At 47.2% G+C, this 24,286-nt stretch overlaps 1 protein-coding gene across 1 annotated transcript in view; it reads right to left on the bottom strand.

Annotated features, from left to right (window-relative positions):
- Positions 1–376: 376 nt before the first annotated feature.
- Positions 377–24,286, bottom strand: part of LOC141153048 (extracellular matrix protein 1-like) — a 34,501-nt gene continuing 10,591 nt past the window's right edge. Inside the window, exons 3-4 of the mRNA XM_073637726.1 lie at positions 18,929–19,016; positions 377–1,034 (exon numbers count right to left, since the gene is read on the bottom strand). Coding sequence (XP_073493827.1) covers positions 840–1,034; positions 18,929–19,016 — 283 coding nt within the window. The 3' untranslated portion in view covers positions 377–839. The remainder of the gene's footprint in view (positions 1,035–18,928; positions 19,017–24,286) is intronic.

Below are 24,286 nucleotides of genomic sequence, written 5' to 3' on the forward strand. Positions count from 1 at the left end.
ATTGGCATGTTCAGCACTGGACATAAATTTTAGATCATCCCTCCCCATTCACGTGAACGCTCAATTAGGCCAAACGTGCATGTATTCTGTATAGGGAATGAGGATAAAGGCTGCCGGACATGTAGGGATAACCTTTAAATATGTATTTTTAATACCATGTCCCCCTACATGTAACTCCAGAACTGTTGCTGAACTACAACAACCAGGGTCGAGACACATTGGACTAAGAAGTGAATGAAGCTTCTGATTGATCGGGTTATGTCTGCTGCAGTATCAATGAGGGAGAGCCTTCAGGACGTGGCGGTAACGTCTTCTGGGCTCCTCGGGGGCGGAGTCTTCAGTCACTGTATACACAATACATGGCTACAGACAAGGGTTTTCTTACATTTCTTTATTACAACTGTGTGTACAAAATATCAGCTTTGTGTTACTACAACATCTTTTAATTTTACATCAATCTTCACTGGAAAAACGTGAAGCCTTAAGTGCTGGATATAAGAGGTTATCAAAACAAAGAACCTTCTTGGTATCTGATACTTTTCCACCCTTTAAATCCAGTTGAGCATCAGTCCAAGACTTGCAAAGCATTATGGGATGTTACCGGCGCAGGTTACATCAATCCTTTCACACATTGCAGCTAGAATAAGCTTACAAAGGCCACGCCCATTGCGCCACTAATCGCCTAACCCCGCCCACTCATTCTCAGCTCCGCCCAGTAACTGCACTACAGCTGTAATCACACATCACCCTACAGTGTCTTAGAGAGAATATCAAAACTGAAGAGAAAAAGGCAAAAAAAAAAAAAGTTAATGTTCCGAGTCAGAATGGGGCTGGTTGGGCTATATAGATATCTGTCCAGTACGCTGTGTGTTGGGACTGTCCCCCTTGGTTCTGTGTGCCACAGCCATGGAGACGCTCTGCATGTAGTATGTGAAGCATTGCTCCCGCTCCGGCTCGTCCTTGCCACAGCAGTCCTGGGTGTCTTTCCATGAGCTCTTTTTGGCTCCGCACAAAGTCTTCATAAACTTCCCTATCTGTAAAAGGGAAATAAAAAAGTATGAATTAATGCTTAAAATTAAATTAAAATTCCATTGAATTGAATTTTTTTTTTTCCTTTTCTAGCCCTTCGAATGAGGTTAAAGGGGTTTTCCCACGAAGGAAAATTGATTTTAATCAATAGATCTTGGAATAATAATAACTTCCACAATTGGATGTGATTAAATATAATGTTCCTGTGCTGAGATAATCTTATACATGTGCCCCCGTTGTGTACTGAGTAATGGCTGTGTCTGACCGTACAGGAACATGGTCTGATCATACCACATCTCCTGGGCCAGGGAGAAAGCAAAAGAGTATACAGGCAGGACAACAGGGGATCACATGAGAGTATACAGACAAGACAGCATGGGATCACATGAGAGTATACAGACAGGACAGCACGGGATCACATGAGAGTATAAAGACATTACAGCAGGGGATCACATGAGAGTATACAGACATTACAGCTGGGGATCACATGAGAGTATACAGACATTACAGCAGGGGATCACATGAGAGTATACACACATTACAGGAGGGGATCACATGAGAGTATACAGACATTACAGGAGGGGATTACATGAGAGTATACAGACATTACAGCAGGGGATCACATGAGAGTATACAGACATTACAGCACGGGATCACATGAGAGTATAAAGACATTACAGCAGGGGATCACATGAGAGTATACAGACATTACAGCATGGGATCACATGAGAGTATACAGACATTACAGCAGGGGATCACATGAGAGTATACAGGCATTACAGCACGGGATCACATGAGAGTATACAGACATTACAGCACGGGATCACATGAGAGTATACAGATATTACAGCACGGGATCACATGAGAGTATACAGACATTAAAGCAGGGATCACATGAGAGTATACAGACATTACAGCAGGGATCACATGAGAGTATACAGATATTACAGCACGGGATCACATGAGAGTATACAGACATTACAGCCGGGATCACATGAGAGTATACAGACATTACAGCAGGGATCACATGAGAGTATACAGACATTACAGCAGGGGATCACATGAGAGTATACAGACATTACAGCACGGGATCACATGAGAGTATACAGACATTACAGCACGGGATCACATGAGAGTATACAGACATTACAGCCGGGATCACATGAGAGTATACAGACATTACAGCAGGGATCACATGAGAGTATACAGACATTACAGCAGGGGATCACATGAGAGTATACAGACATTACAGGAGGGGATCACATGAGAGTATACAGACATTACAGCCGGGATCACATGAGAGTATACAGACATTACAGCACGGGATCACATGAGAGTATACAGACATTACAGCACGGGATCACATGAGAGTATACAGACATTACAGCCGGGATCACATGAGAGTATACAGACATTACAGCAGGGATCACATGAGAGTATACAGACATTACAGCACAGGATCACATGAGAGTATACAGACATTACAGCAGAGGATCACATGAGAGTATACAGACATTACAGCACGGGATCACATGAGAGTATACAGACATTACAGCCGGGATCACATGAGAATATACAGACATTACAGCACGGGATCACATGAGAGTATACAGACATTACAGCACAGGATCACATGAGAGTATACAGACATTACAGCACAGGATCACATGAGAGTATACAGACATTACAGCCGGGATCACATGAGAGTATACAGACATTACAGCACGGGATCACATGAGAGTATACAGACATTACAGCACAGGATCACATGAGAGTATACAGACATTACAGCACAGGATCACATGAGAGTATACAGACATTACAGCCGGGATCACATGAGAGTATACAGACATTACAGCACGGGATCACATGAGAGTATACAGACATTACAGCTGGGATCACATGAGAGTATACAGACATTATGTAGCACCCTGAGGATTCGGCTGCTACAGGGGTATTGCACCTCAAGCCAGAGGTGTGGTATTCCACTCCCGGGTAAGGATGGAGTGTGGAACTGAGCTCAGTAGGCTGCATACACTGCAGGTACGATAGTGTCTGTCCCTGGCTGGAGTGGGAGGGGGGTGGAACATCCCAGTAGTGTAGGGGCAGATAGGGGGAGCAGTCTGGGTAATGCTAGAAGCTCATTGGGTGCTGGTCACCTGAGCTCACACATAGAGGGAGTATATAAGGTGGGAACCATCTTAGATCAGGGTCAGACAGGCAGACAGCTACTAGTCAGTCTGTTGTAGAGGGTCAAGCAGTCCTGGAAGAAGAGAGAGAGGAGTCAGAAGGACCCAGAGGGGAAGAAGAGGGAACCCCAAGAGCCCAAATACAAGCAACAGGGTGAAGGGTTGGCACAAGGGTACCGGATCCCAAGCTGGTGGAGGGCACTAATCCTCAGCCAGAGACCGGAGGTTGTGGGCAGGATCTGCCACGACCCCCCACTAAATCCACCAGGAAGGCAGACCAAGTATAGGGTCAGGGAACCCAGAAGAGGTGTACCCACCAAGAGACCCGAGGGAGCCGGACATAGGTGGATCCCTGGTGGGGAAGGCCAGAGAAAAGGAACGTCAGAAAGGGAGCTCAGGATCACGCTCCAGAATTACCTGGGGGTTGGCCGAGTCCAGGACCTGGTGGACGCAGCACGGCTCGGGCGGTCACTCAAGGCCGGAGTGACCAGAACAACAGCAGTAAGTAAACACCTTGAACTGCACAGCCCGACTCTGAGTCTTAATACCACCCTCACTGCACCACCACAACCACCACCCTCTACAACTGACCCCCTGAGGCTATACCCCTCCCGTTGGGGGTTATACTATCAGAAGCTGCACACACACCATCAGCCTCAGCGGACCCTGCTGCAGCGGCGGCCGTATTGACCGCAAATCAACGGGTGGCGTAGTCGACACTAAAGAACATCCAGCAACATCTGTAGGACTGCCACACACTGAGCTTGACACCCTGGGCACGGACCGGGTCACCGCCACTCGGAGACTACAACCCCCATCTGATCCGGCTCCGGGTATCCCCCAAACAACACTGGCCCAGGGGGCGCGTCAACTTTGGCGTAGTCGGCAGGATTACGTGCCCGCAACAACCGGGTACTGCGTGCCTGAAGAAAAGTTCACCGTTACCTTAAAAAGAAGTCTCCCGCCGGTTCCGGAGGGTCCCCGCAAACGGACCCCATCACAGGTCGTTTACCGCCGGTTGTCCGCCATTTGCAGCTTTTTCCCGCCATCCATGGAGTTTCCCGCCACTGGGAGACGATTCCCGCCATTTCCAAAGATTTCCCGCCTTGGAAGAGCGGACGCCATTATGGGCGTGCCAGAGGGTGGCAAGAGGCCACCTCCCATCGTGGGCCAGGTCGAAGAATGGCGCCAAAAGCGGAAACCGCGCCCACCAACAGAGACTGTGATGCTGGAGATGTCCATCAGCGTGAGAGAACTGCCCCTGGAACTGACAATCACAAAGTTGCCCCAGGACCACCTTCAATGTGGGCGGAGACAGAACAAAAGAGAGAAGATGGGTGCAGCCTGGAGGAGTCTGGAGAGAGCGCACCCGGAGACAAGAAGTCTGGAGAGGACTCCGGAGAAGTCGTACCCGGAGATGGAGGGAGAGACAGGCATCACCGACCCAGTGGTCAGGAGCCTGCTGCAAGCAACAACCCCACTAGGCTTAGTGGAGATCCTAGCACAGCTCCCCCGAGACCGGGAGGGTGCACAGACTGCGCTGGAGGGCCTCGCACGGAGGATGGCCCAGGTGCAGCAAGACATGCTGACGGAGTGGAGCCGTGAGATGGCCCAGCAGACCGGAACCCGTCAGCGGAGCACGCCACCCGAGACGAGGAGACAGACCGCCTCTGAGGATGGTGCAGGAGGAGTGAAGGCCGGAGACGGCGCCGAGAAGGGAGCTGGACAACTGGAGGCAGGTAAAGAGGACGTCACTACCCCGAGCCGAGAAACCGTGTACCTGTCCCAGCCCCCCGTCGCAGAGCCCGAAATTCCCCCTGCCGTGCCCGTCGCTGCATCGTCACCGTGCCAGACTAAGCCTCAAGTAGAAGCTGCGGCCGCGACCCCTGTGACGTCACACGCCTCGACGCTGAGCGCGACGAAACAGGAAATACCAACGGCCTGGTCGCAAGGTCTAGTACCTCCGGGCGCCGCAATTCCAACAGCGCCCCCTACCTCCGCGGAGCCACCGGCCTGGTCGCAGGGCCGAGTACCCCCGGGCGCCGCCGTCCTTATGGTGCCCTTTACCTTTAGGGTGCCCCAAGCCTGGTCGCAAGGCCTGGTCAACCCGGGCGCCGCTACCATCAACGCGCCCTCAACATCTCGAGTGCCGCACCTGGGCGAAGATCTATTTGCCCAGCACACGTGCCCGGATGGGCAGCCCTTTGTATGGCCCCAGGAGTACTACCAACTGGAACTCCAAAGAGCAAGGCCCCTGTGCGAGCCCCTGATTCCGGTTCCGAAGCCCGTCAGGAGAACCCCGCTCCCGCTAGAAGAAGCACAATTCGAGTGGGACCCCACCGGAGGAGACCTCATGGGGTTCACTCAAGAAACGCGGGCAGCCGCAGCAGAGCGAGTGGAGTGCTGCCGCCAGCAGTTGGCAGACTTCGAGCGAGAACGGAGAGAGAGGCGGATCCGAGAGCAGCGGCTGCAGGAACAGAGCGCAGGGCAGAAGAGCCGGACCAGGAGGAACCCCCGTGCAGCTCATGGTCCCCGTACCACCGGGACTGTGATTAAATTCAACCTGCAGCATGGGTGGGGCTTCATAAGAGACCATCATACCCCCGGCGACGTCTTTGTAACCCGCAGAGACGTAGAGAGCCATCTGCCGGAGGGACACAGAGGTCGTGACCTGTACGTAGGGGACGAGGTCACGTTCACCCGGCACAAATGTGCCAAAGGACCCTACGCCCTCCATGTGCATCGCCTGACGGAGGAGGAGCTGCGGTGTGAGGAGGAGCAAGAGGACCCGGACGGGTCTGAAGACAAAGAAGGAGCAGGAGGACGCCGTCGTTAAAGTACGGTAAAGAGACTGTAAATAGTTACCTGTCGGGGTACAGTGAACTGTTGCTGCTTTAAATATGTCCCCGTTGGGACAAGTGTAAACTGTTACCCGTATTCCCCTTAATCCCACTGACCGAGGACTGAGAGCGGTCATTCCTTCCTTATACCTGGCCGAGGACTGAGAGCGGCCATATTCCCTTGTATATAGTTGCGCTTTCTAAGGCGCCCCCTACCGGTTTTATAGGAAACTGTTGTTTTTCTTGAAGAGACTGTCGCACTTTACCCGGTCACAAGTTGCACCGTGGCCGGAGGAACAAGAATGTTATTTATGAAAAGTTTATGCTGATATATATATTGTTTTATATGTTTATGTTTTATGAAAAAAAATTTGTATGTTTTGGATGTTTATTCTCTTACAGCCCGAGGACGTGCTGTGATTTACCAGGAGGGAATGTAGCACCCTGAGGATTCGGCTGCTACAGGGGTATTGCACCTCAAGCCAGAGGTGTGGTATTCCACTCCCGGGTCAGGATGGAGTGTGGAACTGAGCTCAGTAGGCTGCATACACTACATACATCCCATTTCCGGGGGACAGACCGACGGTACTCCCACCAGTTTATGTGCAGGTACGATAGTGTCTGTCCCTGGCTGGAGTGGGAGGGGGGTGGAACATCCCAGTAGTGTAGGGGCAGATAGGGGGAGCAGTCTGGGTAATGCTAGAAGCTCATTGGGTGCTGGTCACCTGAGCTCACACATAGAGGGAGTATATAAGGTGGGAACCATCTTAGATCAGGGTCAGACAGGCAGACAGCTACTAGTCAGTCTGTTGTAGAGGGTCAAGCAGTCCTGGAAGAAGAGAGAGAGGAGTCAGAAGGACCCAGAGGGGAAGAAGAGGGAACCCCAAGAGCCCAAATACAAGCAACAGGGTGAAGGGTTGGCACAAGGGTACCGGATCCCAAGCTGGTGGAGGGCACTAATCCTCAGCCAGAGACCGGAGGTTGTGGGCAGGATCTGCCACGACCCCCCACTAAATCCACCAGGAAGGCAGACCAAGTATAGGGTCAGGGAACCCAGAAGAGGTGTACCCACCAAGAGACCCGAGGGAGCCGGACATAGGTGGATCCCTGGTGGGGAAGGCCAGAGAAAAGGAACGTCAGAAAGGGAGCTCAGGATCACGCTCCAGAATTACCTGGGGGTTGGCCGAGTCCAGGACCTGGTGGACGCAGCACGGCTCGGGCGGTCACTCAAGGCCGGAGCGACCAGAACAACAGCAGTAAGTAAACACCTTGAACTGCACAGCCCGACTCTGAGTCTTAATACCACCCTCACTGCACCACCACAACCACCACCCTCTACAACTGACCCCCTGAGGCTATACCCCTCCCGTTGGGGGTTATACTATCAGAAGCTGCACACACACCATCAGCCTCAGCGGACCCTGCTGCAGCGGCGGCCGTATTGACCGCAAATCAACGGGTGGCGTAGTCGACACTAAAGAACATCCAGCAACATCTGTAGGACTGCCACACACTGAGCTTGACACCCTGGGCACGGACCGGGTCACCGCCACTCGGAGACTACAACCCCCATCTGATCCGGCTCCGGGTATCCCCCAAACAACACTGGCCCAGGGGGCGCGTCAATTACAGCACGGGATCACATGAGAGTATATAGACATTACAGCCGGGATCACATGAGAGTATACAGACATTAAAGCACGGGATCACATGAGAGTATACAGACATTACAGCACGGGATCACATGAGGGTATACATACATTACAGGAGAGGATCACATGAGAGTATACAGACATTGCAGCACAGGATCACATGAGAGTATACAGACATTACAGCCGGGATCACATGAGAGTATACAGACATTACAGCAGGGGATCACATGAGAGTATACAGACATTACAGCAGGGGATCACATGAGAGTATACAGACATTACAGGGGGGATCACATCAGAGTATACAGAAATTACAGCGGGGGATCACATGAGAGTATACAGACATTACAGCAGGGGGTCACATGAGAGTATACAGACATTACAGCATGGGATCACATGAGAGTATACAGACATTACAGCCGGGATCACATGAGAGTATACAGACATTACAGCACGGGATCACATGAGAGAATACAGACATTACAGCACGGGATCACATGAGAGTATACAGACATTACAGCCGGGATCACATGAGAGTATACAGACATTACAGCACGGGATCACATGAGAGTATACAGACATTACAGCACAGGATCACATGAGAGTATACAGACATTACAGCAGAGGATCACATGAGAGTATACAGACATTACAGCACGGGATCACATGAGAGTATACAGACATTACAGTCGGGATCACATGAGAGTATACAGACATTACAGCACGGGATCACATGAGAGTATACAGACATTACAGCACAGGATCACATGAGAGTATACAGACATTACAGCACGGGATCACATGAGAGTATACAGACATTACAGCACGGGATCACATGAGAGTATACAGACATTACAGCCGGGATCACATGAGAGTATACAGACATTACAGCACGGGATCACATGAGAGTATACAGACATTACAGCTGGGATCACATGAGAGTATACAGACATTACAGCACGGGATCACATGAGAGTATACAGACATTACAGCAGGGATCACATGAGAGTATACAGACATTAAAGCACGGGATCACATGAGAGTATACAGACATTACAGCACGGGATCACATGAGAGTATACAGACATTACAGCACGGGATCACATGAGGGTATACAGACATTACAGGAGAGGATCACATGAGAGTATACAGACATTACAGCACAGGATCACATGAGAGTATACAGACATTACAGCTGGGATCACATTAGAAAATATAGACATTACAGCAGGGGATCACATGAGAGTATACAGACATTACAGCACGGGATCACATGAGAGTATACAGACATTACAGCCGGGATCACATGAGAGTATACAGACATTACAGCACGGGATCACATGAGAGTATACAGACATTACAGCACGGGATCACATGAGAGTATACAGACATTACAGCACGGGATCACATGAGAGTATACAGACATTACAGCACAGGATCACATGAGAGTATACAGACATTACAGCAGGGATCACATGAGAGTATACAGACATTACAGCAGGGGATCACATGAGAGTATACAGACATTACAGCATGGGATCACATGAGAGTATACAGACATTACAGGAGGGGATCACATGAGAGTATACAGACATTACAGCAGGGGATCACATGAGAGTATACAGACATTACAGCACGGGATCACATGAGAGTATACAGGCATTACAGCAGGGGATCACATGAGAGTATACAGACATTACAGCAGGGGATCACATGAGAGTATTCAGACATTACAGCAGGGGATCACATGAGAGTATACAGACATTACAGCACGGGATCACATGAGAGTATACAGACATTACAGCAGGGGATCACATGAGAGTATACAGACATTACAGCACGGGATCACATGAGAGTATACAGACATTACAGCACGGGATCACATGAGAGTATACAGACATTACAGCTGGGATCACATGAGAGTATACAGACATTACAGCACGGGATCACATGAGAGTATACAGACATTACAGCAGGGGATCACATGAGAGTATACAGGCATTACAGCACAGGATCACATGAGAGTATACAGACATTACAGCCGGGGATCACATGAGAGTATACAGACATTACAGCAAGGGATCACATGAGAGTATACAGACATTACAGCAGGGGATCACATGAGAGTATACAGACATTACAGCACGGGATCACATGAGAGTATACAGACATTACAGCAGGGGATCACATGAGAGTATACAGACATTACAGCACGGGGATCACATGAGTGTATACAGACATTACAGCAGGGGATCACATGAGAGTATACAGACATTACAGCACAGGATCACATGAGAGTATACAGACATTAGAGCAGGGGATCACATGAGAGTATACAGACATTACAGCAGGGATCACATGGGAGTATACAGACATTACAGCTCGGGATCACATGAGAGTATACAGACATTACAGCACGGGATCACATGAGAGTATACAGACATTACAGCTGGGGATCACATGAGAGTATACAGACATTACAGCAGGGGATCACATGAGAGTATACAGACATTACAGCAGGGGATCACATGAGAGTATACAGACATTACAGCTGGGGATCACATGAGAGTATACAGACATTACAGCACGGGATCACATGAGAGTATACAGACATTACAGCATGGGATTACATGAGAGTATACAGACATTACAGCAGGGATCACATGAGAGTATACAGACATTACAGCATGGGATTACATGAGAGTATACAGATATTACAGCACGGGATCACATGAGAGTATACAGACATTACAGCACGGGATCACATGAGAGTATACAGACATTACAGCTGGGAATCACATGAGAGTATACAGACATTACAGCAGGGGATCACATGAGAGTATACAGACATTACAGCACGGGATCACATGAGAGTATACAGACATTACAGCTGGGGATCACATGAGAGTATACAGATATTACAGCAGGGGATCACATGAGAGTATACAGACATTACAGCAGGGGATCACATGAGAGTATACAGACATTACAGCATGGGATTACATGAGAGTATACAGACATTACAGCACGGGATCACATGAGAGTATACAGACATTACAGCGGGGGATCACATGAGAGTATACAGACATTACAGCGGGGGATCACATGAGAGTATACAGACATTACAGCTGGGGATCACATGAGAGTATACAGACATTATAGCAGGGGATCACATGAGAGTATACAGACATTACAGCAGGGGATCACATGAGAGTATACAGACATTACAGCACGGGATCACATGAGAGTATACAGACATTACAGCAGGGATCACATGAGAGTATACAGACATTACAGCAGGGATCACACGAGAGTATACAGACATTACAGGAGGGGATCACATGAGAGTATACAGACATTACAGGAGGGGATCACATGAGAGTATACAGACATTACAGGAGGGGATCACATGAGAGTATACAGACATTACAGCTGGGATCACATGAGAGTATACAGACATTACAGCCGGGGATCACATGAGAGTATACAGACATTATAGCTGGGATCACATGAGAGTATACAGACATTACAGCACGGGATCACATGAGAGTATATAGACATTACAGCCGGGATCACATGAGAGTATACAGACATTAAAGCACGGGATCACATGAGAGTATACAGACATTACAGCACGGGATCACATGAGGGTATACAGACATTACAGGAGAGGATCACATGAGAGTATACAGACATTGCAGCACAGGATCACATGAGAGTATACAGACATTACAGCCGGGATCACATGAGAGTATACAGACATTACAGCAGGGGATCACATGAGAGTATACAGACATTACAGCAGGGGATCACATGAGAGTATACAGACATTACAGCGGGGGATCACATCAGAGTAAACAGACATTACAGCGGGGGATCACATGAGAGTATACAGACATTACAGCAGGGGGTCACATGAGAGTATACAGACATTACAGCATGGGATCACATGAGAGTATACAGACATTACAGCCGGGATCACATGAGAGTATACAGACATTACAGCACGGGATCACATGGGAGTATACAGACATTACAGCATGGGATCACATGAGAGTATACAGACATTACAGCCGGGATCACATGAGAGTATACAGACATTACAGCGCTGGATCACATGAGAGTATACAGACATTACAGCACGGGATCACATGAGAGTATACAGACATTACAGCACAGGATCACATGAGAGTATACAGACATTACAGCAGAGGATCACATGAGAGTATACAGACATTACAGCACGGGATCACATGAGAGTATACAGACATTACAGTCGGGATCACATGAGAGTATACAGACATTACAGCACGGGATCACATGAGAGTATACAGACATTACAGCACAGGATCACATGAGAGTATACAGACATTACAGCACGGGATCACATGAGAGTATACAGACATTACAGCACGGGATCACATGAGAGTATACAGACATTACAGCCGGGATCACATGAGAGTATACAGACATTACAGCACGGGATCACATGAGAGTATACAGACATTACAGCTGGGATCACATGAGAGTATACAGACATTACAGCACGGGATCACATGAGAGTATACAGACATTACAGCCGGGATCACATGAGAGTATACAGACATTAAAGCACGGGATCACATGAGAGTATACAGACATTACAGCACGGGATCACATGAGAGTATACAGACATTACAGCATGGGATCACATGAGGGTATACAGACATTACAGGAGAGGATCACATGAGAGTATACAGACATTACAGCACAGGATCACATGAGAATATACAGACATTACAGCTGGGATCACATTAGAATATATAGACATTACAGCAGGGGATCACATGAGAGTATACAGACATTACAGGAGGGGATCATATGAGTATACAGACATTACAGCAGGGGATCACATGAGAGTATACAGACATTACAGGAGGGGATCACATGAGAGTATACAGACATTACAGGAGGGGATCACATGAGAGTATACAGACATTACAGGAGGGGATCACATGAGAGTATACAGACATTACAGCACGGGATCACATGAGAGTATACAGACATTACAGCCGGGATCACATGAGAGTATACAGACATTACAGCACGGGATCACATGAGAGTATACAGACATTACAGCACGGGATCACATGAGAGTATACAGACATTACAGCACGGGATCACATGAGAGTATACAGACATTACAGCACGGGATCACATGAGAGTATACAGACATTACAGCAGGGATCACATGAGAGTATACAGACATTACAGGAGGGGATCACATGAGAGTATACAGGCATTACAGCACAGGATCACATGAGAGTATACAGACATTACAGCACAGGATCACATGAGAGTATACAGACATTAGAGCAGAGGATCACATGAGAGTATACAGACATTACAGCATGGGATCACATGAGAGTATACAGACATTACAGCATGGGATCACATGAGAGTATACAGACATTACAGGAGGGGATCACATGAGAGTATACAGACATTACAGCAGGGGATCACATGAGAGTATACAGACATTACAGCACGGGATCACATGAGAGTATACAGACATTACAGCAGGGGATCACATGAGAGTATTCAGACATTACAGCAGGGGATCACATGAGAGTATACAGACATTACAGCACGGGATCACATGAGAGTATACAGACATTACAGCAGGGGATCACATGAGAGTATACAGACATTACAGCAGGGGATCACATGAGAGTATACAGACATTACAGCAGGGGATCACATGAGAGTATACAGACATTACAGGAGGGGATCACATGAGAGTATACAGGCATTACAGCACAGGATCACATGAGAGTATACAGACATTACAGCCGGGGATCACATGAGAGTATACAGACATTACAGCAAGGGATCACATGAGAGTATACAGACATTACAGCAGGGGATCACATGAGAGTATACAGACATTACAGCATGGGATCACATGAGAGTATACAGACATTACAGCAGGGGATCACATGAGAGTATACAGACATTACAGCACGGGGATCACATGAGAGTATACAGACATTACAGCAGGGGATCACATGAGAGTATACAGACATTACAGCACAGGATCACATGAGAGTATACAGACATTAGAGCAGGGGATCACATGAGAGTATACAGACATTACAGCAGGGATCACATGGGAGTATACAGACATTACAGCTCGGGATCACATGAGAGTATACAGACATTACAGCACGGGATCACATGAGAGTATACAGACATTACAGCTGGGGATCACATGAGAGTATACAGACATTACAGCAGGGGATCACATGAGAGTATACAGACATTACAGCAGGGGATCACATGAGAGTATACAGACATTACAGCACGGGATCACATGAGAGTATACAGACATTACAGGAGGGGATCACATGAGAGTATACAGACATTACAGCAGGGATCACATGAGAGTATACAGACATTACAGCATGGGATTACATGAGAGTATACAGATATTACAGCACGGGATCACATGAGAGTATACAGACATTACAGCACGGGATCACATGAGAGTATACAGACATTACAGCTGGGAATCACATGAGAGTATACAGACATTACAGCAGGGGATCACATGAGAGTATACAGACATTACAGCACGGGATCACATGAGAGTATACAGACATTACAGCTGGGGATCACATGAGAGTATACAGACATTACAGCATGGGATTACATGAGAGTATACAGACATTACAGCACGGGATCACATGAGAGTATACAGACATTACAGCACAGGATCACATGAGAGTATACAGACATTACAGCGGGGGATCACATGAGAGTATACAGACATTACAGCTGGGGATCACATGAGAGTATACAGACATTACAGCAGGGGATCACATGAGAGTATACAGACATTACAGCACGGGATCACATGAGAGTATACAGATATTACAGCAGGGATCACATGAGAGTATACAGACATTACAGCAGGGGATCACATGAGAGTATACAGACATTACAGCACGGGATCACATGAGAGTATACAGACATTACAGCAGGGATCACATGAGAGTATACAGACATTACAGCAGGGATCACACGAGAGTATACAGACATTACAGCAGGGGATCACATGAGAGTATACAGACATTACAGGATGGGATCACATGAGAGTATACAGACATTACAGGAGGGGATCACATGAGAGTATACAGACATTACAGCTGGGATCACATGAGAGTATACAGACATTACAGGAGGGGATCACATGAGAGTATACAGACATTACAGCAGGGGATCACATGAGAGTATACAGACATTACAGCATGGGATTACATGAGAGTATACAGACATTACAGCACGGGATCACATGAGAGTATACAGACATTACAGCAGGGGATCACATGAGAGTATACAGACATTACAGCACGGGATCACATGAGAGTATACAGACATTACAGCACGGGATCACATGAGAGTATACAGACATTACAGCACGGGATCACATGAGAGTATACAGACATTACAGCCGGGGATCACATGAGAGTATACAGACATTACAGGAGGGGATCACATGAGAGTATACAGACATTACAGCAGGAGATCACATGAGAGTATACAGACCTTACAGCAGGGATCACATGAGAGTATACAGACATTACAGGAGGGGATCACATGAGAGTATACAGACATCACAGCACGGGATCACATGAGAGTATACAGACATTACAGCACGGGATCACATGAGAGTATACAGACATTACAGCACGGGGATCACATGAGAGTATACAGACATTACAGCAGGGGATCACATGAGAGTATACAGACATTACAGCAGGGGATCACATGAGAGTATACAGACATTACAGCAGGGATCACATGAGAGTATATTGACATTACAGCACGGGATCACATGAGAGTATACAGACATTACAGCACTGGATCACATGAGAGTATACAGACATTACAGCAGGGGATCACATGAGAGTATACAGACATTACAGCACGGGATCACATGAGAGTATACAGACATTACAGCACGGGATCACATGAGAGTATACAGACATTACAGCTGGGGATCACATGAGAGTATACAGACATTACAGCATGAGATTACATGAGAGTATACAGACATTACAGCACGGGATCACATGAGAGTATACAGACATTACAGCACAGGATCACATGAGAGTATACAGACATTACAGCGGGGGATCACATGAGAGTATACAGACATTACAGCTGGGGATCACATGAGAGTATACAGACATTACAGCAGGGGATCACATGAGAGTATACAGACATTACAGCACGGGATCACATGAGAGTATACAGACATTACAGCAGGGATCACATGAGAGTATACAGACATTACAGCAGGGGATCACATGAGAGTATACAGACATTACAGCACGGGATCACATGAGAGTATACAGACATTACAGGAGGGGATCACATGAGAGTATACAGACATTACAGGAGGGGATCACATGAGAGTATACAGACATTACAGCTGGGATCACATGAGAGTATACAGACATTACAGGAGGGGATCACATGAGAGTATACAGACATTACAGCAGGGGATCACATGAGAGTATACAGACATTACAGCATGGGATTACATGAGAGTATACAGACATTACAGCACGGGATCACATGAGAGTATACAGACATTACAGCAGGGGATCACATGAGAGTATACAGACATTACAGCACGGGATCACATGAGAGTATACAGACATTACAGCACGGGATCACATGAGAGTATACAGACATTACAGCAGGGGATCACATGAGAGTATACAGACATTACAGCAGGGGATCACATGAGAGTATATAGACCTTACAGCAGGGATCACATGAGAGTATACAGACATTACAGGAGGGGATCACATGAGAGTATACAGACATTACAGCACGGGATCACATGAGAGTATACAGACATTACAGCACGGGATCACATGAGAGTATACAGACATTACAGCACGGGGATCACATGAGAGTATACAGACATTACAGCAGGGGATCACATGAGAGTATACAGACATTACAGCAGGGGATCACATGAGAGTATACAGACATTACAGCAGGGATCAAATGAGAGTATACAGACATTACAGCACGGGATCACATGAGAGTATACAGACATTACAGGAGGGGATCACATGAGAGTATACAGACATTACAGCACAGGATCACATGAGAGTATACAGACATTACAGGAGGGGATCACATGAGAGTATACAGACATTACAGCACGGGATCACATGAGAGTATACAGACATTACAGCAGGGGATCACATGAGAGTATACAGACATTACAGCAGGGGATCACATGAGAGTATACAGACATTACAGCATTGGATCACATGAGAGTATACAGACATTACAGGAGGGGATCACATGAGAGTATACAGACATTACAGCACAGGATCACATGAGAGTATACAGACATTACAGGAGGGGATCACATGAGAGTATACAGACATTACAGCACTGGATCACATGAGAGTATACAGACATTACAGCAGGGGATCACATGAGAGTATACAGACATTACAGCACGGGATCACATGAGAGTATACAGACATTACAGCACGGGATCACATGAGAGTATACAGACATTACAGCACGGGGATCACATGAGAGTATACAGGCATTACAGCAGGGGATCACATGAGAGTATACAGACATTACAGCAGGGGATCACATGAGAGTATACAGACATTACAGCAGGGATCAAATGAGAGTATACAGACATTACAGCACGGGATCACATGAGAGTATACAGACATTACAGGAGGGGATCACATGAGAGTATACAGACATTACAGCACAGGATCACATGAGAGTATACAGACATTACAGGAGGGGATCACATGAGAGTATACAGACATTACAGCACGGGATCACATGAGAGTATACAGACATTACAGCAGGGGATCACATGAGAGTATACAGACATTACAGCAGGGGATCACATGAGAGTATACAGACATTACAGCAGGGGATCACATGAGAGTATACAGACATTACAGCAGGGATCAAATGAGAGTATACAGACATTACAGCACGGGATCACATGAGAGTATACAGACATTACAGGAGGGGATCACATGAGAGTATACAGACATTACAGCACAGGATCACATGAGAGTATACAGACATTACAGGAGGGGATCACATGAGAGTATACAGACATTACAGCAGGGGATCACATGAGAGTATACAGACATTACAGCACGGGATCACATGAGAGTATACAGACATTACAGGAGGGGATCACATGAGAGTATACAGACATTACAGTACGAGATCACATGTTTTTTAACCTCTTAGGTGTCACTGTCAATCGTGACCGCAGCATTTAGGGGGTTGAACTGCTGCGATCAGAGCTATGCTAACAAATGCAGTCACTCTCAGCTGCTGGCTGTATTGCACAGCTGGCACCTGCATCAGCTCAACCATATAGTGTGAATGTACGACGGATGTCGCAAGTTGAAATCCAGGCATAGTGAGCGAGTTTGACCGGTACTGATGCCAACTCGACCTGGACCCTCTCCTTGCCGAACTGTTCTGTCATACAGGGCACATGCCATAAGATCTGACTCCCACTGCAGCGGCTAGACGGGGGCTATCAACCAGCCTCCTCTTATCTGCAGCTGGGAACAGCGGAGGACTGAAGGAGCACTTGAAGGGTATGTTCACACACACATAAAATATATGTACATACATATCTCTCTCCCCTTTAAATAGTCCCCTACCTGTTGTAAATGTATATATAGATTGCTTCTCTCTCAAGTGGTGCAGTTGTGGTATAATGAGATTATAACTCCTAACATTGTTCTATTTACTATAGGTAAGGGACTACTCAAAGGGGAGGAAGATTTATTGTTCCACTATCCTGTAACAGGGACTCACATTTTTCTTTTTATATAGGGATATAAACTTTTCTATCTGTTATTGTTAGTTTCACTACAATGTCATAAGTGAATGCCGGCACCGCAACGCTACAGTCACCAGCAAACTAGCAGTGCCCTCTAGTGAAAGACTTAGGTTATTGCAGCTTGTCACAGCACTGGTCGTTGTTTTCTGACAGATCCTAAACTAATACAATATATTTGATTGACTGTAAGAACTAAAAGTCTGTACAATACACCTCAGAGCATGCTGGGACTTGCAGTTCTCTGTGGCTGGAGAGCTGCAGCGTGTAAGTGTTTGTGTGATTTTGTGGTTTTAGCCGGGCTCGTACCTGTTCTGCGGCGCACAGCAGCTGCTCTTCCACGGGGAGGGAGCAGCACATGTCTCTGAGGCTGGACACCAGGAATGGCAGCTGCTTTCTGAGAAAGAAAGGGGGAAAAATGTAAGTGATTGAGTGATTTCAAAAATACAAGGGTTAAAAGTTTATTTATCAATTAACAAAATGCAAACTGAATGAACAAAAGAGAAATGGAAATCCCATCAGTATCTGGTGACCGCACGTCTCCTCCATCATCAGTATCTGGTGACCACCCGTCGCCTCCATCATCAGTATCTGGTGACCGCCCGTCTCCTCCATCATCAGTATCTGGTGACCACCCGTCGCCTCCATCATCAGTATCTGGTGACCGCCCGTCTCCTCCATCATCAGTATCTGGTGACCGCCCGTCGCCTCCATCATCAGTATCTGGTGACCACCCGTCGCCTCCATCATCAGTATCTGGTGACCACCCGTCGCCTCCATCATCAGTATCTGGTGACCGCACGTCTCCTCCATCATCAGTATCTGGTGACCACCCGTCGCCTCCATCATCAGTATCTGGTGACCGCCCGTCGCCTCCATCGTCAATATCTGGTGACCGCCCGTCGCCTCCATTGTCAGTATCTGGTGACCGCCTGTCGCCTCCATCATCAGTATCTGGTGACTGCCCATCTCCTCCATCATCAGTATCTGGTGACTGCCCGTCTCCTCCATCATCAGTATCTGGTGACTGCCCGTCTCCTCCATCATCAGTATCTGGTGACCGCCCGTCGCCTCCATCATCAGTATCTGGTGACCGCCCGTCGCCTCCAACATCAGTATCTGGTGACCGCCCTTCGCCTCCATCATCAGTATCTGGCGACCGCCCATCTCCTCCATCATCAGTATCTGGCGACCGCCCGTCACTTCCATCATCAGTATCTGGCGACCACCCATCTCCTCCATCATCAGTATCTAGTGACCGCCCGTCACTTCCATCATCAGCATCTGGTGACCGCCCGTCACCTCCATCATCAGTATCTGGTGACCGCCCGTCGCCTCCATCATCAGTATGTGGTGACCGCCCGTCTCCTCCATCATCAGTATCTGGTGACCGCCCATCTCCTCCATCATCAGTATCTGGTGACTGCCCGTCGCCTCCATCATCAGTATCTGGCGACCGCCCGTCTCCTCCATCATCAGTATCTGGTGACCGCCGGTCGCCTCCATCATCAGTATCTGGCGACCACCTGTCTCCTCCATCATCAGTATCTGGTGACCGCCCGTCACCTCCATCATCAGTATGTGGTGATCGCCCGTCGCCTCCATCATCAGTATCTGGTGACCGCCCGTCTCCTCCATCATCAGTATCTGGTGACCGCCCGTCGCCTCCATCGTCAGTGTCTGGTGACCGCCCGTCGCCTCCATCGTCAGTATCTGGCGACCGCCTGTCTCCTCAATCATCAGTATCAGGTGACCGCCCGTCGCCTCCATCATCAGTATCTGGTGACCGCCCGTCGCCTCCATCATCAGTATCTGGTGACCGCCCGTCGCCTCCATCATCAGTATCTGGTGACCGCCCGTCTCCTCCATCGTCAGTATCTGGTGACTGCCCGTCTCCTCCATCATCAGTATCTGGTGACCGCCCGTCGCCTCCATCGGCAGTGTCTTGTGACCGCCTGTCGCCCCCATCTCTTATTCTCGTCACTTGTACACAGGTCATGAAGGATCTCGGCAGGAGATTGTGCCAATCATCTTGGAGCACTGACCCCAGATCTTCTGTGTATGAGGCTTGTGCGGATCCTTGTGTCTCTTCATGTGATCCCACAGACGGGATGATGTGAGATCAGGGCTCCGGATCGTCACCTCCAGGACTCCTTGTTATTAAGGACATTGGCTGGATGTTGGGGGTCGCTGTCCAGCTGCAGAATACATTTGGAGCCAGTCAGACGCCTCCGGATTGGAGAAATAGATGTACTTCCCTTAATACATGTCCATAATCAGGGTCACGACGCGTTTCCCCTCCAGGATGGGGGTCATCAGGTGGTGGGGAGAGATGGAGAAGCATAACTCCTTAACTTGATGCCTGTGTATCCCATGGGTGGCGGAGCTGGTTTATATGGCCAATCCAATCCTGTCCAAAAAGTATCAAAACGATGGAGGTGTAGAGCGTGTATAGAGGAGAAGAGGCCTGAATGTCTTCACAATGTCCCCTGCACATGTCCGTCCTGTGAGCACTAGAGGGCAGTCACGTGACATATAATCCCTCAAAACAGGTCACCGCCATATAGTGATCGCCGCCAGCAATTCTGTATATGCGTCCAAAGCCGGAGCGTCTGACCCGGCTGCAGCCATACATGTACGGTTCACACAGTTTATCCAGGTATACATTTGCGGGTGGCTATTTATCTGTTTGTGCACATATTGTAGCCATTATCAATGTAACATTTTTTATTTGTACCCATATGACGCTTCTATTGCCACTACTTCTTTTTTGTGTCTTATAGACCATCATGTCTGTGGTAGAATCTGTGCTATAAGGGTAAAGCCCCTATCTAGGGTCGTCATAGGGGTCTCAGGGCCAGACGACGAGGAGCGGCGGCGCCTTCACGTTGCCTATTGGAGTGTCAGCCTCCGCAGATAGGCAGGGCTCATGATTTAGGCCCTTACAGGCATATTGTAGGGGTTATTTTGCCACATCTCTCCCATTTTGTATGTACCCTTAATGGATTATTATTTTTTTATTATTGTATATATATTTTTTCTTTTTTTTCTCATTTTGCAGCTTTTAATCTATACCGATTAAAGTATTTGTCTTTTGTTAATAAGGGTTTCTTCACTTGTCACACCATTAATCCTGACTAAATCCCCAACTCCATTTTCTGAAATTCAACCACAAACGTACAGAGACCCTCCACCATCTTCACTGTTCCTGCAGACCCTCATTATTGTGCCGCTCTCCTGCCCTGGGGGCAAACTGCCTTCTGTTACATCCATAGATTTCACATTGTGATTCATCAGTCCAGAGCTCCTGCTGCCATTTTTCTGCACCCAATTCCCATGTTTTCATGGATCGTTGATACACAGGTCATTGTTTTCATGTGAAGGTTCCATTCTGGCCACAATTTCTTCCATGAACACCATTTCTGGCTAAACGTCTCCGAATAGTAGATGTATATAGCTGGTCCCACTGGTCGCTGACAGTTCTGAGCTGATGGCACTGCTGGACAATTTCCAATTTTGAAGTGAAGTAACATGATGTGTCTTTCATCTGCTGCACTAAGTTTCCTTGACTTGACAATTCCTTGACCAAGCTGAGAAATACAGGCAAATACTTGCCTGTATTTCACCATGGTGGTGGTGGGAGACTCACTACTGAGAGGAACAGAAGCAGCTATCTACAGACCGGACATAACCGCAAGAGAAGTATGCTGCCTCCCAGGGGTGAAGATCAAGGATGTTACCGATAGGATACCGAAGCTCATCAGTTCCAAGGATGTCCACCCATTTCTTCTGATACATGTTGGCACCAATGACACGGCAAAGAAGGACCTACCGACAATCTGCAAGGACTTTGAAGCATTGGGGAAGAAAGTAAAAGAACTGGATGCGCAGGTAGTTTTTTCTTCTATCCTTCCAGTAGACGGGCATGGCGTCAGGAGATGGAACAGGATCCTTGATGTGAACAACTGGCTGAGACGATGGTGCAGACAACAAGGATTTGGATTCCTGGACCACGGTGTGAATTACCTCTATGACGGACTCCTTGCCAGAGACGGACTACACCTCAACAAACCCGGGAAACACACATTCGCCAGGAGACTCGCAACACTCATCAGGAGGGCGTTAAACTAGAAGAAGAGGGGATGGGAAGAAAAACGCCGGACACGAACATGCAACCAGAGAACATACTAATGAAAGATATGAAGTGCCACAAAGAAGGTCCAAGACAAGATACTTGGAAGGGAGGTAAGAAAATTTCTAATACAATCCACAGGGAGAAGATTGGAACAAAACAAAATCGTGTAAACTGCGTGCTAGCAAATGCCAGAAGCCTGACAAACAAGATGGATGAACTGGAAGCAGAAATATCTACAGGTGACTATGACATAGTGGGAATAACCGAGACATGGTTAGATGAAAGCTATGACTGGGCAGTTAACTTACAGGGTTACAGTCTGTTTAGAAGGGATCGAAGAAGTCGGAAAGGGGCTGGAGTCTGTCTATATGTAAAGACGTGTCTAAAGCCTACAATACGGGAGGATGTATGGGAGGGAAATGAGGAGGTCGAGTCCTTATGGGTGGAGATACATGGGGCAAAAAACAATAATAAAATTATCATAGGAGTCTGTTATAAACCACCAAATATAGCAGAAGCCACGGAAAGTCTATTAATGAGACAAATAGACGAAGTAGCAAAAAATAACGAGGTGATTATTATGGGGGACTTCAACTACCCCGATATAGACTGGGAAACCGAAAGCTGTAGATCTCAGAAAGGAAACAGGTTTCTGTCAATTATCAAAGACAATTATTTGTCACAACTTGTGCAGGAACCAACTAGGCGGATGGCCCTTTTAGACTTAATATTAACTAACAGGCCAGACAGAATAACTGAGGTGCAGGTCGGGGGGCACCTGGGAAATAGTGACCACAACATTATACAATTCCACATGTGCTTCAGTAGGTGGAGTCACAAAAACACTGAACTTCAGCTAAGAGATGCCCTTCACCTTATAGACTGGGATAGGATCTTCAGTAATAGGAGCACGGATAGAAAATGGGAAATTTTCAAAACAGTCCTACATAGTCACTGTAGAAGGTACATACCTTATGGGAATAAAAGGGCCAGGAATAGGAGGAAGCCAATGTGGCTAAATAAGGAAGTCAAGAGGGCAATGAAAAACAAAAAAAGGGCTTTCGGTAAACTTAAACAAGAAGGCAGCGAGGAAGCGCTAATATCTTATAGGGAAAAAAACAAAATCTAAGAAACTAATAAGAATAACAAAAGAGGAGACAGAGAGACTAATTGCCAAGGAAAGTAAAACGAATCCCAAACTGTTCTTTATATAAACAGTAAAAGGATTAAAACTGATGGCGTTGGCCCATTGAAAAATAACCTGGGTAAAATCCTAGAGGGCGATGAGGGTAAAGCAAACCTACTCAATAGCTTCTTCTCCACTGTTTTCACAAAAGAAAACAATTTATCGGAGGAAATGCAGAGTGATAAAGTAAACCCTCCGCTAAATATCACCCACCTAACCCAGGAGGAAGCTCAGAAACGCCTAAATAATATCAAAATAGACAAGTCACCAGGCCCAGATGACATACACCCCCGGGTACTAAAAGAATTAAGTAATGTGATAGACAGGCCGCTGTATCTTATATTCA

The sequence above is a fragment of the Phyllobates terribilis genome, unplaced genomic scaffold, assembly GCF_046119375.1.
Source record: "Phyllobates terribilis strain yellow unplaced genomic scaffold, ASM4611937v1 Scaffold_7__3_contigs__length_470593459, whole genome shotgun sequence".
Lineage (NCBI taxonomy): Eukaryota > Metazoa > Chordata > Amphibia > Anura > Dendrobatidae > Phyllobates > Phyllobates terribilis.